The following is a 25,957-nucleotide window of genomic DNA, read 5'->3' on the forward strand; positions in this document are numbered from 1 at the left end:
GATCACATCTCAAATGCAAGTGTCCCATATTTATGTAATAATCTAAAAAAAATTAAGGAAATTAAGAACAAATGAGTTGTTTCAGTTGTCTATTTGATCTTATGTCTGAGGACCTGTCCTCCTGAGGTCATTTTTAAAAAAAAAAAAAAGAAAGCCTTGACAAGCCCTGAATATCTATCCCCATTACCCAAACATAAATTATGACTCAGCAGCTCTCAAAGTGACAGGGTGGACATGTTGCATTTTTCTGTACAGCAGCAGTAATCCAGACCAGTGACTCCAACAGATGCAACAGAAATGGTGACAGTATATTGCACCAGTAGCAGCTTACATAAGCCACTGTCCACTCTGTCCTACTGAGCTCTTAGGAGCATCCCTGTGGAACCAAACTGGAGGTCAGATGTGCTGTTCAGCTCCACTGGACTAGGTCAGGGTGGCTCTAGAATATCAGCTGGCTGTTGATTATTTAATCCTCAGGAAAAGCATTCTTCATGTACCAGAAGTCTCAGAAACACTGAACTAGAGGTAACACAATATTAGATCTAAAAGATTAAATTTTAAAAAAAGGCAAAAAAGGCAAAAAGTAAACCTAAATTAAGTCTGAGGATGTGCCACACTTATGCAGTATTTTTCATTGACTCTGCAAAACACTAGAAATGTATGTTAGCCAGCACTATCTGATTACACATTATGATTTCTAGTGCAAATGCCTGCCTGGGAGGCAGAGAAAGGAAGTTGGAAATGAGGTCACTCATCACCTACAGGGAGACTGATGTCAGGTGTTACACTGCTTCAAACCCTTCACATGCAGAGTGAAGGAAGAATTAAGGAGCACATAGCATGTACACTTCTTGGAAATTACAGGACATGGAGTGAAACTCTGAAAGCTCCTCTTACACCAATTCTATCCAAGGAACAAGACAGTCTATATCCTATACAGATTTTCTCTTAAATCAGTCGATCAATCTCATTTTAAAAAGCTCCTCAATACACCTTCATGAATTCCCTGCCTTGTGTGAAGTCCTGGTATACATGAGCCTCTGGCTCTCTGAAGTCCATTTTCTTTAGCTCACTGGGAGAAACACATGGGATAAGATTAACACTGTGTCCTACAGGAAAGCCTCTAAGGCAAATTCAGACAAAAAGTAAGAAGCTGCAAATCCCAGCATGCTGTCCTAACATAAGAGACTTTACACAAACCTTAAGCACCTGCACTTCTAGAAGTCCAAGACTTACCGAACTTTCTTCCCATTTTCTGTAATTTTTGTCACATTTAATAAACCATACTTTTCTTGGCCCTGTAAGAGTAAGATATAAGAAATATAAAAGAAAATCTGATTGTATTAACATCACATCACCAAATTCAATCCCCCAAATAATCGATTGCTGGCAAGGAGCCATCTTTACCCATGCAATAACTTCAAGAAACTGTCTTTAAGCCTATTTAAATATGCAGAGATGAGCAAAATCAAAATTCCTCTGGGGAAGTACTCATTACCATTCAGAGGGTAAAAAGCTTTCCTTCATCAAGACCTAGGTTATTTGGACACACTAAACTAAATAATTTGTGATAGAAAACAGTAGAAATTATGAACGTAAATTTATAATTATTTGTGTAATAGCACATTAGTGTTTTTGTCCTTTACTAAAAAAGGCTGACAAACAGCCTAAATTCCCTGACAAATTCTTCAAGTAATTTTAACACAATTTCATATTTTAAATAAAACATGGTTGAAGTGCATGAAAATACTAACATATTCATGTTAAAAATAGATGAGAGAAACATTTCTTTGATTTTTTTTTTTCCTATCCCCAAGGAAAATATTAGAATTTTAAACTACTTAGTTATGTCTTGTTGATGAAAACCATCTATATTAGTATGCCTACTAAAAAATTTGGAGATCAGTCAGTGACGGGTGGAAAAAGAACACTGCTGAACAAGAAGGGTGTTTGCAGGTTTCAAATAGCTGGAGTGAGTATTTCTAGTTTCTGTGCAAAAATAATAATATAACGGAACATTTGAAAAAGCATTCTAGGATAAAAAGTAAAACCATTCATTTATACCATCATCTCAAGATGAGTTATCACATTCTATCATTTTCTCCTGTCATCCCAGTCAATGGTGCTAAAAGAATATTACATTATTTTTTTAATCAATTCCTTTTCAGTAACAGCTTCTAACTTCATTTATGAACTAAGCTATTAGTTGAAACAATCAACTACTGAAAGTATCCAAATTAGTTTTATCCTTAAAAAAATGACTTCAATTCTAGATAAAATGAAAACACAAGATAAATCTTCTTCAGCATTCTCCTCTAAATCTCAAATTTAAGTGGACCCTGACTGCAGAATACTATATTGAAGAACCTTTTTTTGCTGGAATACCATGACAACACTCTTACCAGAGACACGGATCTGTTTTTCATGAACTTTAAAAATTTTACCTACATGTTTCAAACCCAGCACATTAAATACAGAAAGGACATGTTAAAGGACAAAGGTGTTTAGCTGGTGGATCAGATGTTATTTCAGTCCAATGGTAACTATTACTCTTACTCAATTAATATCTTCATTGGCCTTTGGCTTTAATAAGCAGAACAGCCTTTCACCATCTTTCGCAGTGACTGAGCAACCTGTACTTTCTGAAATAAATTATGGTTTTAATAAATTACTCATGATGGGACCAGTGGGGATGCTCCACAGAAGAGCTATTCAGAAAAAGTATCATAATGCCCTACTTAGCAGCAACACTAGGGGGTACTAACGGGAAAATTAATGTAATCAGGAAAAAGAAGTGGAAAGCAAGTTAAGGATGAAAATACTCAAAAATTTACCAGTTTTCTTTGGAATATTTAAATCCCAGGTGATAGTTAAAGAAAATATGGATTTTTTTTTCTATTATCTAAAGTAGTAGTGAGCCTTTCTGAAAAACACAAGTTTAGAAATGCAAGGTCTGAGCCATATTTAAAGAAATTGGATCACATGCAGCAATAGTTCCTTTTTTGTAAGGCTATCAACTATGCTTGCTCAATAAACAATGTTTATTTTACTGTGAAAAACTGTTTGAAGAGCTCTAAGAATTGATTATCATGAATAAGCCAGAGAACCATTCCCCCGCATGCAGAGTAAGAATGAAACTAGAGAAGTTGTGCCTTTAATGCCCTGAGGTTCCTACTAAAGGGCTGGTAAAATTGATCAAGTTACCTATTTCAATACTGCTGTAGTACAGTTCCAAAATAAAAAGGATAAAACCTTCATTTTTTTTAATTATTCCCTGTTGTTAAAAAAGGAATCACGTTTAAAATATAAACTGATATTAAAAAATCTGTTAAACATTCATAACGGGTTGGACAGGCTTAGGTTTTTCACCCACTAATTATTTTACTAAATCAAAAGGACAGAGTTTATTTATGCCAGGTCCTCTGTCTCTTTAAGGAGACTGAATCAAGTCAAAATTAGAGATATCAAATACTACAAACTATTACTGACTACTGACAGTGAGGGATACTGTGAAGAGGGGGAATTTGTTTCTGTTTTTACCTCTCAAGATGCTAGATGAGAAGAGGTGACTGTTGGAGAAAGTAAACCAAGTTCTACATAATTAGACATAACTTTATTCCATGGTGAATTTCTAATTCAATCTCGTATTACTAAATTGCATTTAAACCAAAGAAATTCACATTTTTTCCTGAAAGCAGAGTTGGATGTAAAGCATTCCTTTTAAAATGTAAAGCCTTCAAATTGTTTTATCCCATTATTTTTCTCAACAACAAGAAGGCTTACCCTCAAATCCCTAGTCATGAATAGCCCAGTTTCTACAACATCTACTTATCTATTTAAACACTTTGCATACTGACTGTGGCTTGATGCTTTGGTGAAGAAGGAGAGGACTCATTTTCAGGAAAGCTGGTCTTAGAAGCAGTTGATGATTCCTATAAAATTCAAATAGTCAGTATAAGTTATTATTTTTCTTACAATTATTTTCTTTTTTTTTTTTTTAAACCCTAAAGATACTTTCTCCCTCTCTCTTTTTACATATTCATACATTAGGAAAAAAAGTACTTCTTTTCATCACTCATGACATTCTCAGATAGCAATATTGTAAACTTGCTAACTAAACAGTGTCCTTACAAGATTTACAGACAACACTCAAATTGGGTTAATTAATACATAACCATTTGAAAAAAAATGTTAATACATGCTGTATCAGCTTAAAGCAAACCTTCATCCTTATTAAGGGGTAGATCTTTTGTATGACACTGCTCTCAAATTATGAAGCATATTTACTTATTACAGGGTATCACATACTAAATACTAATATTTTAAAGAACAAAATATGTCTGTGTGGTTAGTAAATATAAGATTAGTATAATAAATCATTATATGTGTAGAAAAACATATACCAATTCTATTAATTTTTGTGAGTCATGATCATTAATTTCCTTATAATCAAACACTAAAAATCTCTAGAGGTTTGGGTTTTTGTTTTAAACTAAATGTTAACCATTTATAAAAATAAAGTATTAAATCTCTGAAAGCTAGAAAAATTGCCCATCTGCAGCAAAAAAACCGAAGGCATGTGCATTTCCTCTGAAGTAATGATTACTTTGAACAAATATGCTGCTTGAAAATCTGTTAAAGAATTTCAAATGGAAGAAAAACATCACTTTCTCTGCCACCATTAACATATTTTCCCCACTCCCTCTTTTTAACTCCCTTGATAACTCTCCCGAATTCAGTTTGCTTTTGCAGCATTACATAACACTCTGCAAACCTGTGCCTTAAAATTCACTTGTAAATCTACCTACAGAAGTGGCCCACTAGTTTTCAGTAGCATAATAACAGAGAGCTTTAGCACTCCTAAGAACAGCCTAAAAGTTCCATATTTTCAGATGTCTGCAAAGACAAAAAAATTGTTCAGTTTAAGAAAAGCAGCACTGTCCCTCCCAGGAAGGTATTTTTTCCTCTGCTTATGAAATTTTCTAGCTGATGGGTATACAAAGATATGTGCCACAGCCAACAAACTGTTAATAAGTATGTTTGGTATCATCAAATTCTCATGAGCCATAGCAACCCATACTTTCACTCTGACACATTTCAAGTACTCTTCTGAATGGCCTATTTTCATACAACTGAGTTGTGTTGTTTTTCCAGGAAAACAAAATAAGTAAAAAGAAGATAGCTTCCCTAGGAGTCAGCTAAAAAGCAAACTTGCAGTTCATGTGCCTACCCAGACAAATACCAGTTGTTTTCCTTCCTATTTCATTCTGGATGTGGGATAGCTTTCACACAGTAAGCAACTCTGGAACAAGAAACCCAGTATTTATGGTAACAAACCACATACTAATTTAAAGCAAATATACTAACAGTGTGCCCGCTAGTGGTAATAAAACAGGTACATTAATGCACTAAAAATTATTTCCACAAAACAGTTTAATGTTCCACGACGTATGTTTAACTTTCTCAAAGCATTAATGTTGTGCTTTATATGAACTATAAGTCTCTTTACCATTAAAAAATACATGCTGCCTACATGCTTTGAAGATGTTAAAGGAATGTAAGCCTGCTGCCTTAGGCTTTACAAATAAGGCTGACGTATACAATTTCTTTTGGTTATTAAACTTAGGATTTATACACATTCATCTTTGCTTCACTGTGTTCAAGTTCTTTATACCTGAACACTGCAACTTGAAGAAATGTAAACATCTCCACTTATTCAATGTGTTACAAAAGCTTCTTCATTCAGTGCACCACTACATGAAGGTCTTTTCAAAACAGAAGTAAATCTTATGCCAAGAATTAAAAAGTTTTACTTTAAAAGCAAAGTCAAAACTTTAAGCTACCTGCAACAAAATTGTTCATACCTGTGAGGCATAAACTGCACATGAAGCTAGAAGTGTCTACTCAGTTTTGATTTATCAGGGCTCCCTCTAGGCTGTCTCTCATGCAATGCCACAACACACACTGAGTACAGAAGGATGTGTAAGGCAGAGGAAGAGGAGGAGGAGGAGGGGAAAGGAGCAGTAGCGGGATCTCAGAATCGCTCAAGCTAAACTAATGTGTACAGGTGCAAACTCCCAGCCAACCATGGTCCACTGCCTCCTAAACACCACATAGGATATATTCTAAACTGACAACTCAAAAGCTCAAGATCAAATCCAATAAATCCTATTCTGAAGACCTAAGTCAACTCCTGAAAAGGAAGTCCATGAAAATGTACTGGAAACAACAAGCCAAGCAAGTAGAGTTCTGAGTAGCAGATCCCTTTTCATTACAACTACTGTGTTTTGTCCATTTAAATTTGCTTTTGACATCTGCGATTGCACAAGCCCACTCACAGGCTTTTCCTTACACTCCCAAATCTACATTAATTTCATTTTTTTTTTGTATCTTTAGGAAAATGGAGTTTACAATGCCATTTCCTGGTATCTCATTCTGAGTAGTCTGTACTAATATTTCAGCATCACAAAGTATTTCATTTTCCATGAATCTTGGGACAGACTGCAGTGAAGTAAAGAAACCAGCAAGTCACCACCCTACACCACCCATTTCAGTTCCTCCCTCCTCAGCTCACATCAACTCTGCCTGTGGGTGAGGAGAATGTCCCAGCACAAGCAGAAATGGCTGGGACAAAAGTCAAAGTGAAGAGAGACAGGCAGAGGGAGAAACAAAGGAGAGAGAGGTCCCATCTCCTTGTTGGCCTAAGCAGAATCTGTTACTGTGCAGCCCAAAACAGACTATCTAAAAGGGGCAGAAAACAGCTTTTGTTTTTACTGACCCACAGGTCTTGTCTTTTCAGACTAAACACCAGCTCAGCTCTGGACAGGATCAAAGCCAAGCATTTCAGCACTTTCAGTACCGTCTCTGCCCTTCAATAACAACATTAAAACTCTGCAATAACCACACACAGCTTTTCCTCTTTTCTCGAGATATTACAGTGGCACTCAATGGAACCATCATTAAAAAGATAAATACACTATATAACACTGCTATTTAAATCTTTATGTTATAGTTTTTACTTTAGCAAATGCAACTTTTATTTCAATTCTATGTATGTTTCAATTATTCATCTACAATCTTTCAAGTGTATTTCTACTTGCTGTTTCTTACAATTAAAACATTCAGGCTTGAAATATCACTGTACCTTACAGAAGAGCCTTGCCCACATCCATAATTCTCAAATACAAACCCTAATTACAATTCATAGCTTAAACTGAATTGGGAAATTCACAGTCATAAGTAAAATCGCTGTGCGTGCCAACCCCTGAACTAACACTAGTTAAAATACTTCAAGGACAACATGAAAAGAGCTACTATTCACAAAGTAACAGTAGTAAAGTTACTGAACAGGCCTTGGTTTTGCTGAACGTTGTACACCATACAAGAGAACATACAAATGAAATTTCAGGAATTCATGCTTATTCATTTCTGTTACATTAAATACTTCACACATCAGAAACAGCTGGTATTTCAGCATGTTGTTGAGCTTGCTCCTACCTTGTCGTTGGTGTCCAGCACAATTGTGCTGTGCCTCCATTTTGTTAAAACTATTGGTTCCTGTAGCCTCCTGTCCAGACTCCTACTCTTTATTATATCTCTCTGCTGCTGTGGTGAAGCATTATACTAAAGAAGAGAAAAATAAAAGTGTAAGTAGAATCTGATTCATGCAAACAAGACTTGGACATACCACTCATGCCTAAACAGTGCAAACTTTCAGATTCCTACTGTCACCAAGGATGTGAAAACAGCCTTGGTTTTATTTTGCATTTGGTCTTCAGAACTCTCCTTTCTCCTTTAGTCCTCTTTGAAGCAGTAACTAAGACTGGCCTGTTGGGATAGCTCTCCATTGGCAGAGAGATATTCGATTTCTTGTGCAAGAGCTTACTGCTGATTTTGCAACCCAACAGGGTATTGAGAACCACCAAGAAATCACAATAAATATAAGATTTAATCATTCACTCTTCATATTGCACTGACAGTACTATAGCACCTGTCCAGTTCATGTGTAAGAAAAAGAAAACTCTATTATCCTGCAGTATGGTACTTAAATTCTTAAAATTGCCTGGGTATAATCCTCTTTAACCCAAAGATTTGGGATGTCTAGGAGAGAAAACTTGAGGGTGAGGACTTGCTTTTTCAGAATAAACACACCAAAGTACTTATAAAAGAATTTTCTGGTGTGGAACGAACACACAACGTACAAATCTACACATTCTATAAGCACGGAAAATAAATACTTAGCAGGAAATAATTTTAAGACTTATTAGAGCTGTAACAGCCAAGGACAGACTGTATTCACCATAACATAGGTTTTCTAGTAACTCATGCAAAGATATAGAGACTGAGAAAATGTGAAGGTCATCAGAAGAGCACAGCATTTAATTAGATCTCAGAACTGTAGCATACTTATCATTACTAGTGTTGACATTTTACATCATAACAATCAATACATTATAAAAAGTTCTAAAAATATTTTAAACAAAGTTTAATACTGAAAATGCAAACAAGAAAAGACAACATCAGCATATGGGGGTTTTAAGTCATTAAAAAAAAAAATCTCATTCTTTCTAGTCATATCGAACTAAAATCTACACACAGAAAGAAATTTAAGGCAGCATTTTTGGAGTCCTGTAAAGCACTAGAATCCACCAGGTAAGAAGTAACAAGGAAAAGTGCCCCTTTTATCTGAGAAGGCTAAAGCAATAATCTTTGCAAGCACACCGAGTTCTATGATTTTGCTACTGATTTCTACTGTAAGCTCAGAGCCTCAGGTCTTCAGACAGAATAACCTATACCTGCATATAACAACAAAGTATGCCAAGGTTTAACCTAAACAACATAAATGCTAAATCTAAGCTAAATTGCATAATAATTATATTTATTGCCCAAATAAAGAACCAGCATTACTACTGCCATGGTAGTCACGATGCTTGAGTTAGCTTTGTATTTCACTATGAAGAGAGCTAATGCTCCAATAAGTCAACAGATGCTTAAAAGCTAAATAACTCTAATGTTTCATTAAATTATTTCAATAGGCATAAGAGAGAAAAATACTCCCTGGTGAATGGATCTTGCAGTACTGAGAATAAAAGTTGGTAGCTCATGTACAGACAAATGTATTGGCTGTCACTGCAGAAATTCACTTTCGAGCCTGCACTGCCTTTGTACTGGGTTCAGCACATTTACACTCACATGGCAACATGCTTCCTTACAACAGTGAGGTTTCAAGCAACTCTCTGTTAGTCTCCTTGTTAAATCAAAAGCTGAACCATCATTCATGCTGCAAGGGCCCTAATACTGGCTTACTTTCTTGTTATGGAAATACCCACTCTGCAGATGCTCCCACAGCCCAAACTGCAGCAGCAAGCTGAGCAATCTACAACAAAATTGCCCATCAGTACTACTACTAAAACTTAAACAATTTTCAGTGAAACTATGTCTAAGTCACAAATGGCTGCAACAAACATTATTCCCTGCAGCAGCTCTAACCTATTTAAGTAGGCAATTCAAACACATTTCTTGCTGTGAAACAGAACTTCTTATTTCAGAAATAGATTTACACTTTAGTGACACTGGTGTACATTATTTATGGAAATCCTCAGTGCACTTTCCATTTGAGTAACCTGAGGAACTGAAGTTTAAACAAAGATGTATTTTAAAGTAATGTATCTTGAATTTAAGTCTATGCTAAGATATGGGCACATATCCTAACATATGTTCAGATATGTGCCCATATCTCAACATAGACTTAAATTATGTTAGGATATGGGCACAAGCCTAATTACAGGTGGTTTATATTTAAAAGGTGCCTTTGATACTATCACAAGACATCAGGAGTTAACTTATCTAACAGACAACACCATCTTGAAGGAGAAAGGACTTGTAATACGAAATTCAAGTTCTATTAAACATATTTAACAAGAAAGCAAAGCAACAGTATATGGAGCTCATCAACAAAGCTCTGCTAAAAACTCTGGAACACTGAGTTATATGCATCTTAGCGGTTTAAATAATTTGCATTGGTGATACAAACAGTGTTAGTAAACTGACAAGTCTTTAAAGTGAACATTTGACATTTTTGCCCCATTTTCTCACAATGGGGACTCAAGTAAACATTTTTTGCTCAGATCTTTATGCAGGGTTTGTTTTTCATTTGTTTGTTTTATTCATTATAAATAGTAAAACTGGCAAGGTTGTGGGGGGAAGTGATGTGGAAATAAAAACCTTATATATTTCTGGGTCAAGACAAGCCTCCACTTTTAAATTACATGAGCTGATCTGTGATCTTCAAGGATAATCAGAGTGAGATTCAGACACTGCTCCAGACTCCACATTGTCCAACAGAACTCTCCATCCTCTAGACCAGGCAGAGTCCACTGGCTAGAGGGAAGCAGCCAGAGCCAGTAGCCTCACCAGGTTGGATGACACCACCCTTCTACTCTTTGGTCTGCTCTGGCTCAATCTTAGTTCAAAAAGCCCTTGCAGAACAGTTTCAGCTCTGATTCACTTACTGACCCTCTACAGGACACCCACCTGCAGAGGAACTGCTGTCTCTCCCACATGCATTTTACAATATTTACCACTGTTTACCAGCAAAAATAAGCAACTAGGTTGGGCTTGCCTCCCCTCACACGAAATCTTGTTTTTACATAACCCTAAGAAGGCTTTCTAGGCCTAAGTCTTGGAGTAAGCTTTAGATCAGGCAAGGGCCCTACACTGCAATAAAACTGACCCATCCAAGACTACACATTGACTGGCAGGATGACCTCTGCTACAGCCATGTGCCTTAATGGCATCTTCTTAGGGTGCAATTCTAAGAATTTTTATTCTCCAAATTCTAAAGCATTTTTTTAATGCGGCACACAACTCCAAATATACACACTTATGCTCCTTGAAAATCCTCCACAAACTCAAATTTGTCACATCACACGAACCCATCATAACCTCAGTTTGTTCCCCATTTCATTGGGAGCATCTCCTATCATGAAGTGAGCACATGAGCAATTTATTCATTCTCTGAATGTACACACCAAGTAAAACAGACATCTTCTTGTAACAGCTCTTTGTGTAGGTTAAGGACATCAGTGGTACAAATTTAGGTCACACAGTATTCTTTTCATTGCTGAATTTGTTCAATACCTTCACTGTCTATGTAAAGGCTTTCTTTGTCTTGGTATAAAATTTTCTAACCCTCTCAACTGGCTGAGTGATTTACATTTAATTTTAACCTGATACGTGGCATGGCTCAAGGCTCTGTCCCAGCCCAATTGTGGCTGAAATAAACGTAACACCTCCAAGTTATTTGTAGCAGTTGTCCCCATTCTTACAGAGACGACACAGATATGTCAGCTTTAAGAAAGAAAAAATATTCTTCTTGCTTTGTGTTGACGAATTCTCAGTCAGATGAAAGGAACTGGGTGAGTGAAGGGAGAAAAGCCTGGGAAGCAATGGGTACTGAAAGTCAGTAAAGACCTGAAGTCAAGTATTTTACCTTCACGCAATCAGTGATCAAAACAGCAGCATTTAAAAAATTATTGTGCTATCCTAGTATCCTTTAGCACCTCATATGTTATTGGCAGTTGTCCCAATACACTGCCTGAAATAGAAGATTCTTTTTTTTTCAAAAAAATTAAATGTTGCCTCAGAACAAAACTTTCTAGTGCTACTACTGTCATTGGCTTTGAACAAACTTTTTTTGTGTTGTTATAAACACCTACATTACAGCTTATGCTTTTCTTATCAACTAAATCAGTAATACTTTTTTTTTTTTACCTACATAAGTAAATAAGAAATACTTCTATCTTTTTAAGGACTTCATTCCCTTTCCTTCTCTAGGGAAAGTGATTCCTCATTCTATGCCATAGGATGCCTGAGTGGCAGCAGTTGGAGGCATCAGCTGCACTTGAAGGAACAGAACCCAGACAGAATGAAGAGACCCCTGGGACAAGCAGCTCTAGCTCTAACATACAAGTGACTGAAAGATACCTCTGGATAACCTGCTTTGTTTGCTTTGCTGTCTTGGATGCCCATTGCTTCACCTTTTAATCCTCAGGATCACCAAGACTGCTCATCTTTGATGAGCAGCTCTAAGTCAGCACTGATTGCCACAGGTCCTGTTGCTTGCCTAAGCAAAAGCTGGGGGCACTTTCCCCTCCTCCCTCATCTTATCTGGGAAGAGGGAAGGCAGGTGGGAACCACCAAACACCAGGACAAATGAGGAAGACCACAGAAAGGAAAAAGGGAGGAGGGGGGGAAATCTGTCTTCTCATACTTATCGCAGGTTTGTTGTGCCATCAAAAACAATTTAGATCCTTGGACCAGCTGGACTGTCTCAACTTCCACCAAGCAGTCCAAAATTTTAGGACAAGAATGTGAAGCTGATTCAGTATTGCCAATGATACTGTCTAGTACACCGACTTGCAGTAGATACAACTGCCAACACACACAGTTTGTAACCTCAAAAGGAACAGCACAGCTCAGAAGAAGACAAATTTACCAGAAGACAACCAAGCCCTCTTTACATGTTCACATCTTTATTTCCTTTCACCATATGATTTCGTGATATCTTCCTGACATGACCTGCATCATGTTTTACAGTCATTTTTTCAGCTAGCATGCTCTGTCTGACAGCATTCGGGTCTCCAACAGGAAAATCATTCCCCGAGTACCAGAACTGAGGCCCCTGAGCTCATACCCCATGTTGACAGTGCACAGAGTGAATTAACAGAGTGTTGGTCCATTAAGACTCCTAAAAATTAAGCTCCTCCACCTATTGCTTCCCCTGTGGATACAGCAAGGGGAGCTAATGTTGCAGGCACTTGTGAGAAGAAAACATGCAATTGCAATGTCACAGTCTGTAAATATCAACACCAAAACTATGAGTTCACTCCAGAGGATTATAGTATACATTTATTTTCTTTCAAAGGCTACTTTCGGATCAGAAAGCTCACTCGGAGGAGGGCAGGTATTGGCTTAGGAATGCATTTTAAAAATCAGAGAGATCTTTGATCTCTACTTTATATTAGGTTGTCCTCTCTAACTCCCCTTTGAGCTATTTTTCATTATTTATTACATAGCTTTCCTCACTTTTTTTGTCATTTTGATAGATTAACTTTTTTAAAAACTTTAGAAATTAGAGTGTTCTCACTCCTGAGATCAATTTAATTACCCCCACCCTTAATACAGATTTCTCATTTGCTAAAGTAATAAAACTCATATTAGAAAACTAGGTTTCTGGAATAGGGCTGTAGCCCTTCTCAGCATGATTTAGGTATTGTTCATTCACTACACAGGAAATAAAAATATTTTATCATAGTGATCTGCACAGGAATGAACTTTTATTAGTTGGTTTGTTGGTTTTTTTTGTTGTTTGGCTGTTTTGAGTTTTTCTAATAACTGGCAAAAACCAACAGAATGCTGCATAGCAGAAAACTCAAAGTCTTTTGTAAGATGTAGTAGAGACCATGGTTAAAATATTATTACCCATTTTAAAGATTAATTCACTATGTTCTTCTCTTCCACTACAGAAAGCTGGGTCACACTCATCATGAGCCTTAATAGACTTTGCAGCAGTTGTCAAAGCTACTCCATCTGAAACATCAGTTTCAGCCAGGGGCATTCAGCTATTCCTAGATGTTATTTAAATTCACATGACTGGAGGGCTTTCTGTGAGACTGTCTAAAGTAATTTGTTTTGTAACTGCCCTCCCTTCCCAACATATACCCTCATAATTTTTAACACACGTACAAGAATACTGTGTTATTCCCGAGCATGTGCACATTTACAGTTAATGCTATTACCATGAAGATTTTTAATGTCACAGTATTAGCTCAGCTAGTGTGCTATTTCCAGAAACCTCTGAACCATTTTTAGTTCTAAAGAAGTTCAGATTATTAAGAACCATCTAACAAAAGGATTATCTTCTTTTTCTGGTTTAACAGCACTACATGACCTGCTATTCCATCACTTTATTTCACAAGTTTTGGAAGGCAATATTTGAGCTAAATACACTGGGATCTAAAACTGACCAAGAGTAGGGTTTTTTTCTCAGTAACTTACTTTTCATTTAAGCAAGTGTTATAACACCAAAGTGTTTCTATGGTTTTCTTTCATTACTCATGAGAGTTTTCAATATAGATTATTTTTCTTCAAAGCAGTTTTGTGGTCTGCACTGTCTTTCCAATTCATTTGTTCTAAGTACGTTTAGAGCCAGCTTCAGCAAGATCTTTGAGACTAATCTTCAATCACACTTAATTACTTACAGGAATAACATCTCCAAATATATAGCTATATAAACTAGCCAAAATCTTTTGTTGAAATATTTAATCTATTCCACAGCATTTAAAGTTAAAATCTAAGGATTTCTGGAAATACACAGGCTCTTGGATCATGAATCCAAGAGTCAACCGCTCATTTTCTTCTGTTAACCTCACATTTGCTGCCAGTCAAGATTTTCTAGTTTCAAGAAGGAATTAAAAAGTACATTCTGCCCACATGAATAATAAGAAATAATTTTCAAGGAAAATTTGTAACAGTAATATGTGATGACTTTCATATAAACAAGAACTAAAGCATATCAGATCACTAATTCCAAAACAAAGGTTATGTTTAATTCTGGAGGTGGCTGTTAATACAACAGAACTCAGATTTTTTTAGAATCACTAAAATAGCATGCACTAATAAATACTAGAATAAATCCTAATAAGACACAGGTAACAGTACTAGATTATCTTTGTGACTTATTCTAGTTGGATTAAAGGCAATTTGCTATTTAGCTCAAATCCAAACGCAATCCATTTTAATGAAAACCAGTTTCTTCCAAGTCAAAACATTCTGCATTACAGAAGTCATAGAAAGAAGTACCCAAGATATTTTTCCCCAAAATTAACTTCATTTATATATACTGAACCAATAATTGCTTCTGGTGAAACCTGGTCTATCAGATTTTCAGACGTCTAATAAATCTGATAATAAAGCAATAGCTACATATCTTATAAAACCAATAGGTACAGATTATATTGTTACATTTATGCATGTTACAAAATTTAAGTTATCTACCGTCAGACTAACACAGGAGAATTCCCAAACCCAACTCAACTCTTCAGTGACTCAGATACAAATTCTTCTACTAACATAACAAAACAGCTCAGTATTTAACTTCACTCATAAACTTTAATGTAAATGTTTTCTCACAAATATTATGAAAGCACTATCTATTAAGGTTGCTCCTTTAAAAGTGAAAGTGACTTAGGACACTGATTTTTGTACTGATAAAACAATAATGAAGAAACATGCTCCTTCATACACTTATGCACACAAGTCCATGTGAAACACGATTTTTTTACTGGTCACACCTTACTATGTAGCATTGAACAAGCATCCTAATAGGAGAAAAGATGTATACAACAATATCATTATGACAATTGCCCTATAGTTTTACAAAGTGAAAATGAGAATGAAATAGTGTTAGGTACACCTTCAGACTACCAAGTGTCCCTAGATCTGTCACTTCCCTGCAAATTTCTATTTTCATTACAAAATTAATAAATACCAGAACACAATCTTGTGAAACTGTGTCATCCTCAAAGATACCACAGAACTCTGCTGAAACTTTTGTTTTTCAACAGTTGTCTTACAAGCATTTAGAAGGCTACTAAAAATAGACCAGTTTCTCAGGGACATTTTTCAGCAAAAAAAATTTCTTTTTTCCTATAAAGGTTTCCTTATCACAGCAAAATCACAGATATTATTCTGCAGCCTTGCATGAAAAGCTCAGTTCAGCAGAGATACAAGATCTCCTTTGACATCTGAATAATTACATACATCCATTTTTCATGTCCTCGAGTATATTTTTTCCTCTTCACCATCAAAAATTACACAAAAACGCAATAAACAACAAAGTGCAATATTTAAGTCCTCTTGTGGTGAATAAGTCCCATTAAAGGCCCCATAGAACATGTATTCAGGAGGAGGGGAAAGCCCCAAGTTGTTAAAGTTTCTTTTTTAGGTCACTCACCTTAGGTAACTCCCATTCTGATCGGGAACCATCAGCACTGTAGTAGTATGGTCTACCTTGTTCATCTGCATGTTTTATCCACTGCAGAAAGAAATGTGATGATACAAAATGTAATCAGAGTGACAGTTGAAACAAAATCTCTGAGACCTGAGATTTAAAGTTAATTTTTAATAAAGTGCCATCCACTTCAGCAGTGTCTAATGCACAACCTACATTAATTAACCAAGGTTAGATTGCAATGAGAACAACATCCTGAATTGGGTTCATTAATATCTTTTCTTTCTGTAACTCCTCAGAAAACAGTCCTGCAATATCATACAAGAGATTGTGATAAACAGATATTCTTTTAAGATGGCATATCATTCTCATCACCATTACGTTCTCAATTTAAGGAGGCACAATCTTTCCATCACATTCGTGTCAGAATCTTATACATAAAATTACAAGAAGCTCAGCCAGCAACTGCTGATAATTTAAGAGATATTTGTTGAACAACTTTTAAAAAACATTAATGGGAACATGAGATGCAGTTCCTTGATAAAACACGAAGACAATATAATTCCTGTAACCTCTACAAGCAACTCCTACAATCAAAGAGGTAAACCCATGACAACTGGGACTGGTCATGCAGAAAGGAAAGAATTGTGATGAGCAAAAATCTACAAGAATATTGCAGAAAAATACGCACAGAAACACTCACAGCAAGGCTCTTGGCTCAAGCAAGTTTCACAAAATCATCTTCCAATAAAATGTGATAAGAAACACTGTTCTCTATCAATCCCAGTGCAATTTAAAAAAATGTCAGCATATTTGCTAAAACAGAGATATGCTCTCTACAGATGTTTATCAGAAACAGATTAAACAGGATAAAATTCCAAAATTGAGATAAAACTCAATTATTTAAAAACTTCTTGCAAATAAAACTTGCATACTTCAACTGGAGAAGAGGTGGTGCTATAATACGATTAAAAACAAAATGCAACTTCAGTCAACAATTAGAAAAATGGACTGCTTTGCAAATATAGGCAACTACTGTTCGTTATCCTATGTGGGAGAACTTCTTATGACATGCCCAGAATAACAGTAAGTTGTCTGTAGCAATTAGACAATAAGAATAGAGCACAAATATGCTGATAAGGCTGTAGTTTAATTACAAAGTTTGTCTAAATCTGAAAACAGTATCGAAAATATCTGATAAAGGAAATCATGAAACTGATAAAGTTGTATTATATTATATTCAGTTCAAAACCATCCTGACTGGAAGGTCTATGTAGACAAGAGCAGCTCTGAAAGGACAGCAAGAAGTTCATTCTTGAAGTACAACCAGGAGGATGGGGGAGGGTGGAAATTACAACTACTATACATAATATGTTCATTTAATAACATCTAATACGCAACTGGAAATAAGAAAACTTTTTAGATAGCAAAGAACATACATACAAAAAAAAGTCAGTTCAGTTGCTAAAGTTTCATGCATATTTAAGAAAACAAAAGGAGATACTCCTGAGGAATGCTTTTCACTTTTGGAAATGCAGATTTCATTTCTAGAAGTGAATTAGTGGAAAAGATTTAGAACACGTGATGAGAAGAAAGAAAAAGTACCTTTTCATTAGTATAGTCATTGGTATATAGGGTTTGACCATGTTCATCCAACTCTTCTGACCAACCCTTTGGAGGAGAACCATACTGACTATCTGACTGGCTGTAACAAGAACTGTGGTCGTTTTCTTCTGATGAAAGATGCTACAAGTAGTCAGAAACATATAAGGCAGTTTTGAGAATGAAAGTGCTTTAAAATCTGAAAGATCAAAGATTATTTGACTAGAAAGAGAATAGTAATGAATTCAGGGAGTTCACATTTTATATCTTACATCAGAGAATGAGATGCATTTTCACAGTACAGACAATTCAAAGTATATTCAGAACAACTGGTTTATACTGATCCATCTTTTTTTTTATTTCCACTATACCGAGTTTCATCTACTCAAATTTAAACTCCAGGGTTCTTTGCTTATCTAAATCTTATTCCTACAAATTAACATTACTGAATGATGAAGAGAGTTGGCTTTAGTAATCTGCATTGCCTCAAAAAACCTGGGATACCTGCTAACTTGGTTTTCTGGAATATCACAACTTTCATACCTAAATCCTTTCTTGTTTTTCAAATACATTTGGAAACACAATTATCATTAAGGACAACTTGAAACTCCAGTTGCACCTTTTTATGCCCCCACACTTCACAGTACTTGAGCCATTCATCCTAAAATACCAGGAATTTCCACTGTCCTTTTTTCAACTCTTACACCCGTGACAAAGAGCAATGCAAAAGCAAGGCTTTCTACCAGACATAGCTAGTTGAGATGCAAAATTTATTCTCTGAAGATAGAAGTGAATTATAACGTGTGGAACAAGTTTGACGTGCGCAATACAGAAAAAAGATTTTGCACACACGTCAAATAATTTCTGTTCCCTGTAAACCTTGTTCGTCTCCTTGCTAATGTATTGTAGTCTTAGTCTAAGCATCCATTCCGTGCATCAAAAAAAAAATCTCTTTGTTTTCATCTCCCATAATATCTCTATGCCATGGTCTCCTGAGGAATTCAATGTAGATTGCCTTTCTCAGTGTCTTGGATCCTCAGCTAGCAGGAGGCATTAACACTTCAGAGGGAACATCCTGCTACTCAGAAACTACAGCAGTAAAATACTGACTACTGTTCAGTAACACTAGCATAAGAGTTTTGAGAAAAACTGTAAGGAGAGGACTGCAGGAGAACAACAGGATTTCAGTTTTAAATAGGAAAAAACCTCTCCTAAAAACTTAAATCTTACAAAAAAATATTCAGTTATCAGAAATGGTTTTTAAAAGTCAGTGGGTTTAGAGACTACACATTTAGTGACATTTCCAAATCATTACTACACAGGTTTTTGGTGTTACTTTTCTGAGTACCTTACCACTTGTGTGACAAACTCCCTCCACTGACACGAGCCAGCTTAACAAGCACAGCAAAACCCATAGGAAATTTTCAGATCATTAATAAAGGAACATGAAAAAATTTAAGTGTCCTCCACAGTTACAGAATGTGAGCATGTAAACTATGGATTAACCAACGCTACCTCTCTTGCACGGGGGATAATGAGAAATTCTGATGTGCCAATTTCTAACCACTATGGGGAGTCTTCAGTCCCATTTTTATACTTGCAGAATTAAGACTGAGGAGTTGCTGATATTGGCCCCACTTGAACTACTGTTTTATAAGATAACTATATTGTATACATGGGCAGGATGAGCTCGCTAGCCTTCTGGCAGTCATCCTAGGAGAAGGACAACTCTAATTCCAAACCCAGGTAGATGGAGCTCGCTTAGCCCTGTAAGGCCATCCATCTAAGAGAAGGTCACTCTAATTAAACCTATGTCCTAAGGATCTCGCTGCCACCATCCAAGCTCACTTGGCCCTGGCAGATGAACCTTAGGGTTAAAGGGTGGATCCAGTTCTGCGCATGCTGCGTCTCACCTAAAAAATCCACTGGGCAGGCTCAAAGGTGAATGAATGATATTGTATACATGTATTTTGTTTACCTTGTTTTAATGGTTAAATATTAATTGCATTGACATATGGTTAAAGTAGTAGACTTTGGACATTTTTATTATTACTATCAGCTGGGATTGTAATAAGATATTGCACTTGTATTTGCCTCTTCGAGCAACTCCTGATACTGAAGAAACACCCTACACATGTAAAACTAAACAGAAGACCTAAAAACGAAAATTCTCCTACAAAAATCACTGCTGTTCAGAAAGAATGACTGTTAATGTGTCTATCTGTAAGGCATCCATACAATGATATTTAGATGCTTCAAGGTTTAACTCATGTCCTGTACCTTTGCAGATCTAAAGTTCAACAGAATTCCTGAGCTGTTACAAAGCTTGCCAAGCCAAGGCATTCCTTGTCGCTCAGCTAGCAGGAATAACTGCTAGAGCTGCATCGACAGGGGTTAGAGAATGCTGGCCAAACCACATTCAACAGCTTTCAATTTCACTTTCAACACTTTTTCTGTATTAACTGCCTATATGCTTTTGCTTTTTAAGTATGATCCATGCTTTTTTCCCCAGAGTCCCATCCCCAACTATACTACACCACACTTAAATAAAGCCATCTTAAGCAGACAATTGCCCAACCTTTCACCTTGTAAGAAACTTGTTGTGACACTAAAGGGAATTACTGAAAAGGTCCCCCACATTATCACTTCTTTGCTCTTTTCCATTTACATGGAAAATTCTTGGGGGTGGAGACCAGTTCATCACCATGCATTTAATAGGAACAATTACTGTCTCTCTTCTATCACTTAACTAGTCTAATTTTTAAAGTCACTACTACTTCTAAAAGTGAAAATAATAAAGAACACTAACTAAAGAAGCTAGCATCCCTATATTCCCATTTGTTTGTTTTGGAAAAAAAAACCAAGGAATGAAATTGCACCTTGGTCATATGTTTTAAATGTAGTTTTGAATTTAAATGAAATTCCTTTGCTTTTCTACAGCTTGTTGGGTAATTTATTGATGTCTGCTTCACGTTATGGTCTCCTAGCTGGGTATTAGAGGTTTGCCTTTCTCTGATATGGTGACATTCTCATTCCTTTTACAGTCCAACTTAATTAAATCACTTCGCTTGACAAATTTCTCCCAGTTACTGTTAAACACTCCTTCCTCAAATATATTAGAAAGTCACTACCTCTAATACATTTCATCTGCAATTCCAAAGTCTTATACATTTTCCTAGAGGCCCTGTCGATAGGACTTCACTGCTTTCCCACACCCCATCCATATAACATATAACAACCATAAAACTGTCATAAGCTACAACTGTTTGTGCCATGTCTGTTACCAACTTCTTTGACAAATTAGGTGCAATTCTGTCCCTTCTTAATTAGCCAATAAAATTCAATTTCCTAACCATAAAGTTCTAAGACTGACTACAAACTATTTCATGTTCTAACATATTACACATATATTAGAATATGTGATCATTCAAAGTTCTCATTTTTACATCACCTTGACATTTTGCTACCTAATATGATACAAGCTCCTCTGAGGACAAACCAGTAAAGATACAACTAGGATTTTACCTTCCTGCATGTGCTCTTTTATCACTAAATGAGCCTAACTCAGACTAGTGTAAAAAACAACTTAACTTTATTATAATAAATTAAATCTAGTTTTACTAATTATTTGGACATATTTGCTCTAATTCTTCACAATCAGACAAAATTTGGGATGCCCTATATTTTACTGTAGCTTAGGCTTGGATCTCAACCTTTACTCTGTTTTTTTAAGTACTTTTGACCAAATCTTAAGTTTTGGTCAAAAACAAAAAGGAACACAAACAGTGGAGTGTGATGTACAATCTCAAATGCAGAACAGAAAAGGTAAGTGGGAGGAAAGGAGATCTAAAAAAAACCAAAAAAACAAACAAAAAACCCAGCTTCAAAATCAACACATGACTGCTGGTAAGTGGATTGAGATGACTTTGCAACACATATCTTCCTAGACTCAAACTTTGATAATCCATTCAAGACACAAATTACTTAAGGAGCTTATGCTACTGGAAATACAAATTAGTGTCTAGTTAAAAATCAAAACATGTATTATCATCCACTGGTCTCACAGAGACTGAAAACTTGATAGATATAACGGTCTGAAGGCCAATCTGTGATACCTCAAGCATCACAAATAAACAGAAGAATTGAGCTGAAAGATGTTATGGGCAATAAAAAAAATAATTAACAAAATCAAGCATTCTGTAGACGCAACCATGTGATGAAGTCATGGTACAGAGGTATGAGGAAGAATCAAAGGAATCACTTGCAGATGGGAAGGGAGAAAGAATTCTTACAAGACCTTCCATGAAAAGAAGGAAGAATGATGGCAATGAGAAAACCAGTTACATTTACTACAAGGAGAATTACTACTCAAAAAAGTAATCACCTTATCCAGACTAAAATCAGAATCTTATCCAGCAAAAGGACAGTCAATGATAAATTAACAGACCATCACCAGAGATATCAAAGGGAAAGGCACCAACATTTCACCTGTTTATCTGTTGCTGCAATTAGCCTGTGGCAAGAGAATTTGGCTATTTAAATGCTTGAGGATGTCGTGGCTACTATGAAGACCATTGCCAAAGGCAATGAAAGGTTTCCTTTTTCTCTTTCTCTCCTGTTTCTGTTACTACTGTTCCAGGGGTAGACTTCTACGACAGGCTTCCAGCAACCAAAAACTTTTGATCAGTCCACAATTGGGAGATACATATATATATAAACTATATATGCTATATATAGTTTATATAAATATATTGGCCCAGGAAAAAAATCCACTTAAACTATATATATTTGAAAAGGGTATATAAAAATGAAGTGTGTAGAAGATTTCTTGAGAAGTATTTGCTTTTTCTTTCAATCAGGAAACTGGTTAACCTAAGTACTGTTTGAACACAAGACCACTATTTTAAGCATATTTAAATAGTAATATACATCTCACAACTATTCCTTTGCTTAATCTGAACCATTGCAGTTCAGATAAACAGACATCACTGTCTGGCTTTCCCTACCAACTGGCTGCACAGAATAAATTGACACCTCAAATATTATCCCAAATTATCTTTTAACACAAATAACTTCACAGTAAGCTTCAGCTCTCTTAAGCAAGGTTGGCAGTAAAGCTTTCCCAAAAGCAAAATGTTTATATAATGAAAAGAAATCCATTGATATATCTAAAAAAGATGTTTATGGTCTGAAGATAATCTAGTCAAAACCTGCAATACCTGCTGAGGAGCTGTTTTTACAGGCATTTTTACAACTTAGTACTCTTGTACACAGTTCATGTACACATTCTTGTACACAAAAGTAACTGAAGAGTGAAACTGTTGACTACTTCATACCAAGACACATAACAAAAAAAGAGAAACTAAGACACTCCTTGACACCTTGAAACTCAGAGATACCAAATTCCACAACAAAAGAGCATTCATATGCATTACAATCTCAATGCTTGTGATCTCAGAAGGAACTACCTCATGATCTGCATGGCTCTGGGAATCCCCTTTATTAATGCTTGCATCTCGGGCCCACCGCGGAGGTTTCCAGGTTCGCTCCTGTGATCCTCTGTTGTAGTAATAACAGCGTCCTGTCGTATCTTTATGGGTTTCCCATTCCCCATTTATTTGGACCGGAGCACTTGTAGGTAGTGGTGGAAGTGCAGACTGAGATATTTTCAGTTCTTGTAAATTAGCATAAACTGGTGAATCAGGCCTCCCTTGGCTTGGTGGAGTAGTTGGCTATTGAGAGAAGAAATGTACTGTTAAAGAGCAAATGAATTTTTGAATGCTCCCTTACAAATCAGAATACAGCAGCAAAACAAACCAACAAACTCCTCTTTTTGTTGTTAAGTACAAAAGCACAAAGAACAGCCACAAGATGCTGGGGCGGGAGAACATTAGATTGTTAATTCTAAGGTAGATATCACAAGTTCTCTTTACTTAATGCTGAACCAATTTCTCAGTATTTTTCCAGATGACAGCTAATAATTATGTCTTAAAGTGGATTTGAAATACACTGGAGTCATCATCAAAAAATTGTATGCTTGCCTTGCTGGAAAACTTCAGCTTTACAGTTCAAGTATTGTTTAGAAACTGTAAGTAATGTGATCTTGTTAAAAAAACCACCAAAAACGTAGCATTTCTCAGATGTCACTTGTTAGGCAAAGACTGTTCCTCAACCTTTCCTCCTCACTGCTAATAAAATGATGGTGAATGTTAAGTAGCACTTTTATTTTCTCAGCACGATCTAAACAGGAAGCTCAGCTGGAAAGATGAGTGCAGTGTTGTGACTAAGAAACTCTGAAAAACACCTGGACAGTTTACCTGTATGCCTTTCCAAACAGATGCTTATTTAAAAATATTTTAGGCAACACTACCAAATGTTTTGATTACTGCTCTCTTCTTGTAGAAATTAAGTGGATGTTCTTACCCACCTGATATACATGCACAAAAGAAGAACAACAAATACCTGCATTGACAATTTCTCATTAATAAATAACTTTATAACATAACAGCCAGCAGAAATCATGGTTAGAAGTCCACAGCACTTTCTGAAACCATGAGTACTTTTAAATAAGCCACTAAGGTGCTTAGGAGAGAAATAAAGGTTCGGATGTTCAAATTTTAAAGTATAATACAAACATGCAATTCAGAATTCAAGAGCATGTGTTTTCACAAGAGCTGTGATTATAAAATCGTGAAAGCAGATAATTATTAAACCAAATTGAAGAGTTTCTTGGTAATGCAATAGCATCTCCGTACTTTGGGGCACATTATTTAGGCACTCTAAAGGAACAAACTATATAATTCATACCATCCCCTTGGTTTGAATTGAGAAGCTTTGCTGTAGGCAAGTCCTTGTGCCTCTTGTTGCTATTGCATTATAAAAGATCTTTTATAAAGTACTTTTAAACATTAAAATCATAAGATGCTAATCTAGGCCACATCTAATCATAAATTATCAGGGTTTGCTCAGGCAAGACAGCTTATCATACCACACAATCAGATATAAACTGATTGCACCACAGCTAGAACCAAATATGGGCAATATCCACAACCAAAGGGGGAAACAGCTAGAGAGGAACTTAATGAGATTATAACGGGTATGGACTTGTTTTGCATGCCTTTAAAAGAGAAAACACAGCTTACTAGATATAGCAAGTACAGTACATTTAAGGCAAACCACAAGTGCTTAAAAAAAAAAAAAAATGCAGCACTGGCAAAAACAGAGACCCAAAACTAATTAGTACCCTCCTCTACCTAATTCAAACGAAAAATCTGTTAAAAAACTTGATGAACAGTAAAAGACTATTTTTCTACTATCCAGGTCACACATGCCTGCCTTTTTTTTTCTTTTTTTTTTTTTTTTTTTTTTTTTTTTTATGTGAGGAGGGTAGAATGGTTGCCTTTGGTAGAGTTGATCTTGAGAGCACTGACAGCATAAAGAGCGCTACTATGAACAAAGCATCATCCTTCAGGGACGATCCTCGATTTCCCAGGATGCTGGGGCAGAAACCTAGATGTCTCCTCATGCAAGACTGCAGTTCCTGCTCTGGTTTCCCAATAGCCTGCAGAGCTGCATTTCCCGTGTAAATCATCCTGCCACACAACCACAGGGCTTGTCATTGAAATGACACCACACACCTGCACCACAGAGCACACAAACCTTCCGCTGCTTCCCCTGTTTCAAGGAAGTGGCACCTCTAAGCACCCTGGCTGCTGCAGTGGGAGGCTGGTGGCTTGCACAACTCTCACCTCCTCCTGAAACTCCTCTTCCACAAAAGACAAAAAGAAGGCTTTCTGTCTGGACCGCACTTGCCAGTTGCTTTTTTTGTTTTAATTGGATGCCATCATTAAAAGAACAGTTCTGTGTATTAATAAAAGTGTTTTCTATATAGGCTGTGACACAGAATGCTTGGTATAGTTTTAGGAACGTTTTCTCAAGTAGCACATAGGAACACAACCAGCACAACTCCAGATGAAACTGCAGGATGTGGATGTGCTAAGCCAATCCTGGGAGCTCACAGCCAGTGTACTGCCACACGACTCCAGCAGCATATTAGTGATGTTTAAAACAGTAACATGATATGAAAGTATAATAAGGGATTTTCTTCTGAATGCTTAGTGCTTCCAAACTCAATATACCAACTTCTGATTTTCAAGGAAAAGTCAGAATTTTTGTCCTAAGCAACAAGACAATCCAGTCAATCCTCCAGCTACTTTCATTCCCTATTGTTCTCTCTTCTGACAGACTTTTAAGGGAGAATTGCAAGATTTTTGAAAGGCCCTTGGAAGTTACTCCTTTCAGCAAAGAATTTAAAAAAAAAAAAAAAGCAAAACCACCAATCTG

The 25,957-nt window shown here is 36.2% G+C and overlaps 1 protein-coding gene across 11 annotated transcripts in view; it reads right to left on the reverse strand.

Moving 5' to 3' along the window:
- The window catches only part of ARHGAP12 (Rho GTPase activating protein 12), a 76,085-nt gene that overhangs the window by 19,173 nt on the left and 30,955 nt on the right, over positions 1-25,957 (reverse strand). For 5 of the 11 annotated variants that reach the window (XM_029961782.1, XM_029961783.1, XM_029961781.1 and 2 more), the window contains 6 exons: positions 23,083-23,346; positions 17,618-17,758; positions 16,016-16,096; positions 7,498-7,623; positions 3,858-3,932; positions 1,237-1,298 (listed from right to left, as the gene is read on the reverse strand). In XM_029961782.1, the coding sequence (XP_029817642.1) occupies positions 1,237-1,298; positions 3,858-3,932; positions 7,498-7,623; positions 16,016-16,096; positions 17,618-17,758; positions 23,083-23,346 (749 nt within the window). The remainder of the gene's footprint in view (positions 1-1,236; positions 1,299-3,857; positions 3,933-7,497; positions 7,624-16,015; positions 16,097-17,617; positions 17,759-23,082; positions 23,347-25,957) is intronic. The other 6 variants (XM_029961787.1, XM_029961789.1, XM_029961788.1 and 3 more) reach the window with 4 other exon arrangements.

Source organism: Manacus vitellinus, unplaced genomic scaffold (assembly GCF_001715985.3).
Source record: "Manacus vitellinus isolate BGI_N305 unplaced genomic scaffold, ASM171598v3 scaffold_3_pilon, whole genome shotgun sequence".
Classification (NCBI taxonomy): Eukaryota; Metazoa; Chordata; class Aves; order Passeriformes; family Pipridae; genus Manacus; species Manacus vitellinus.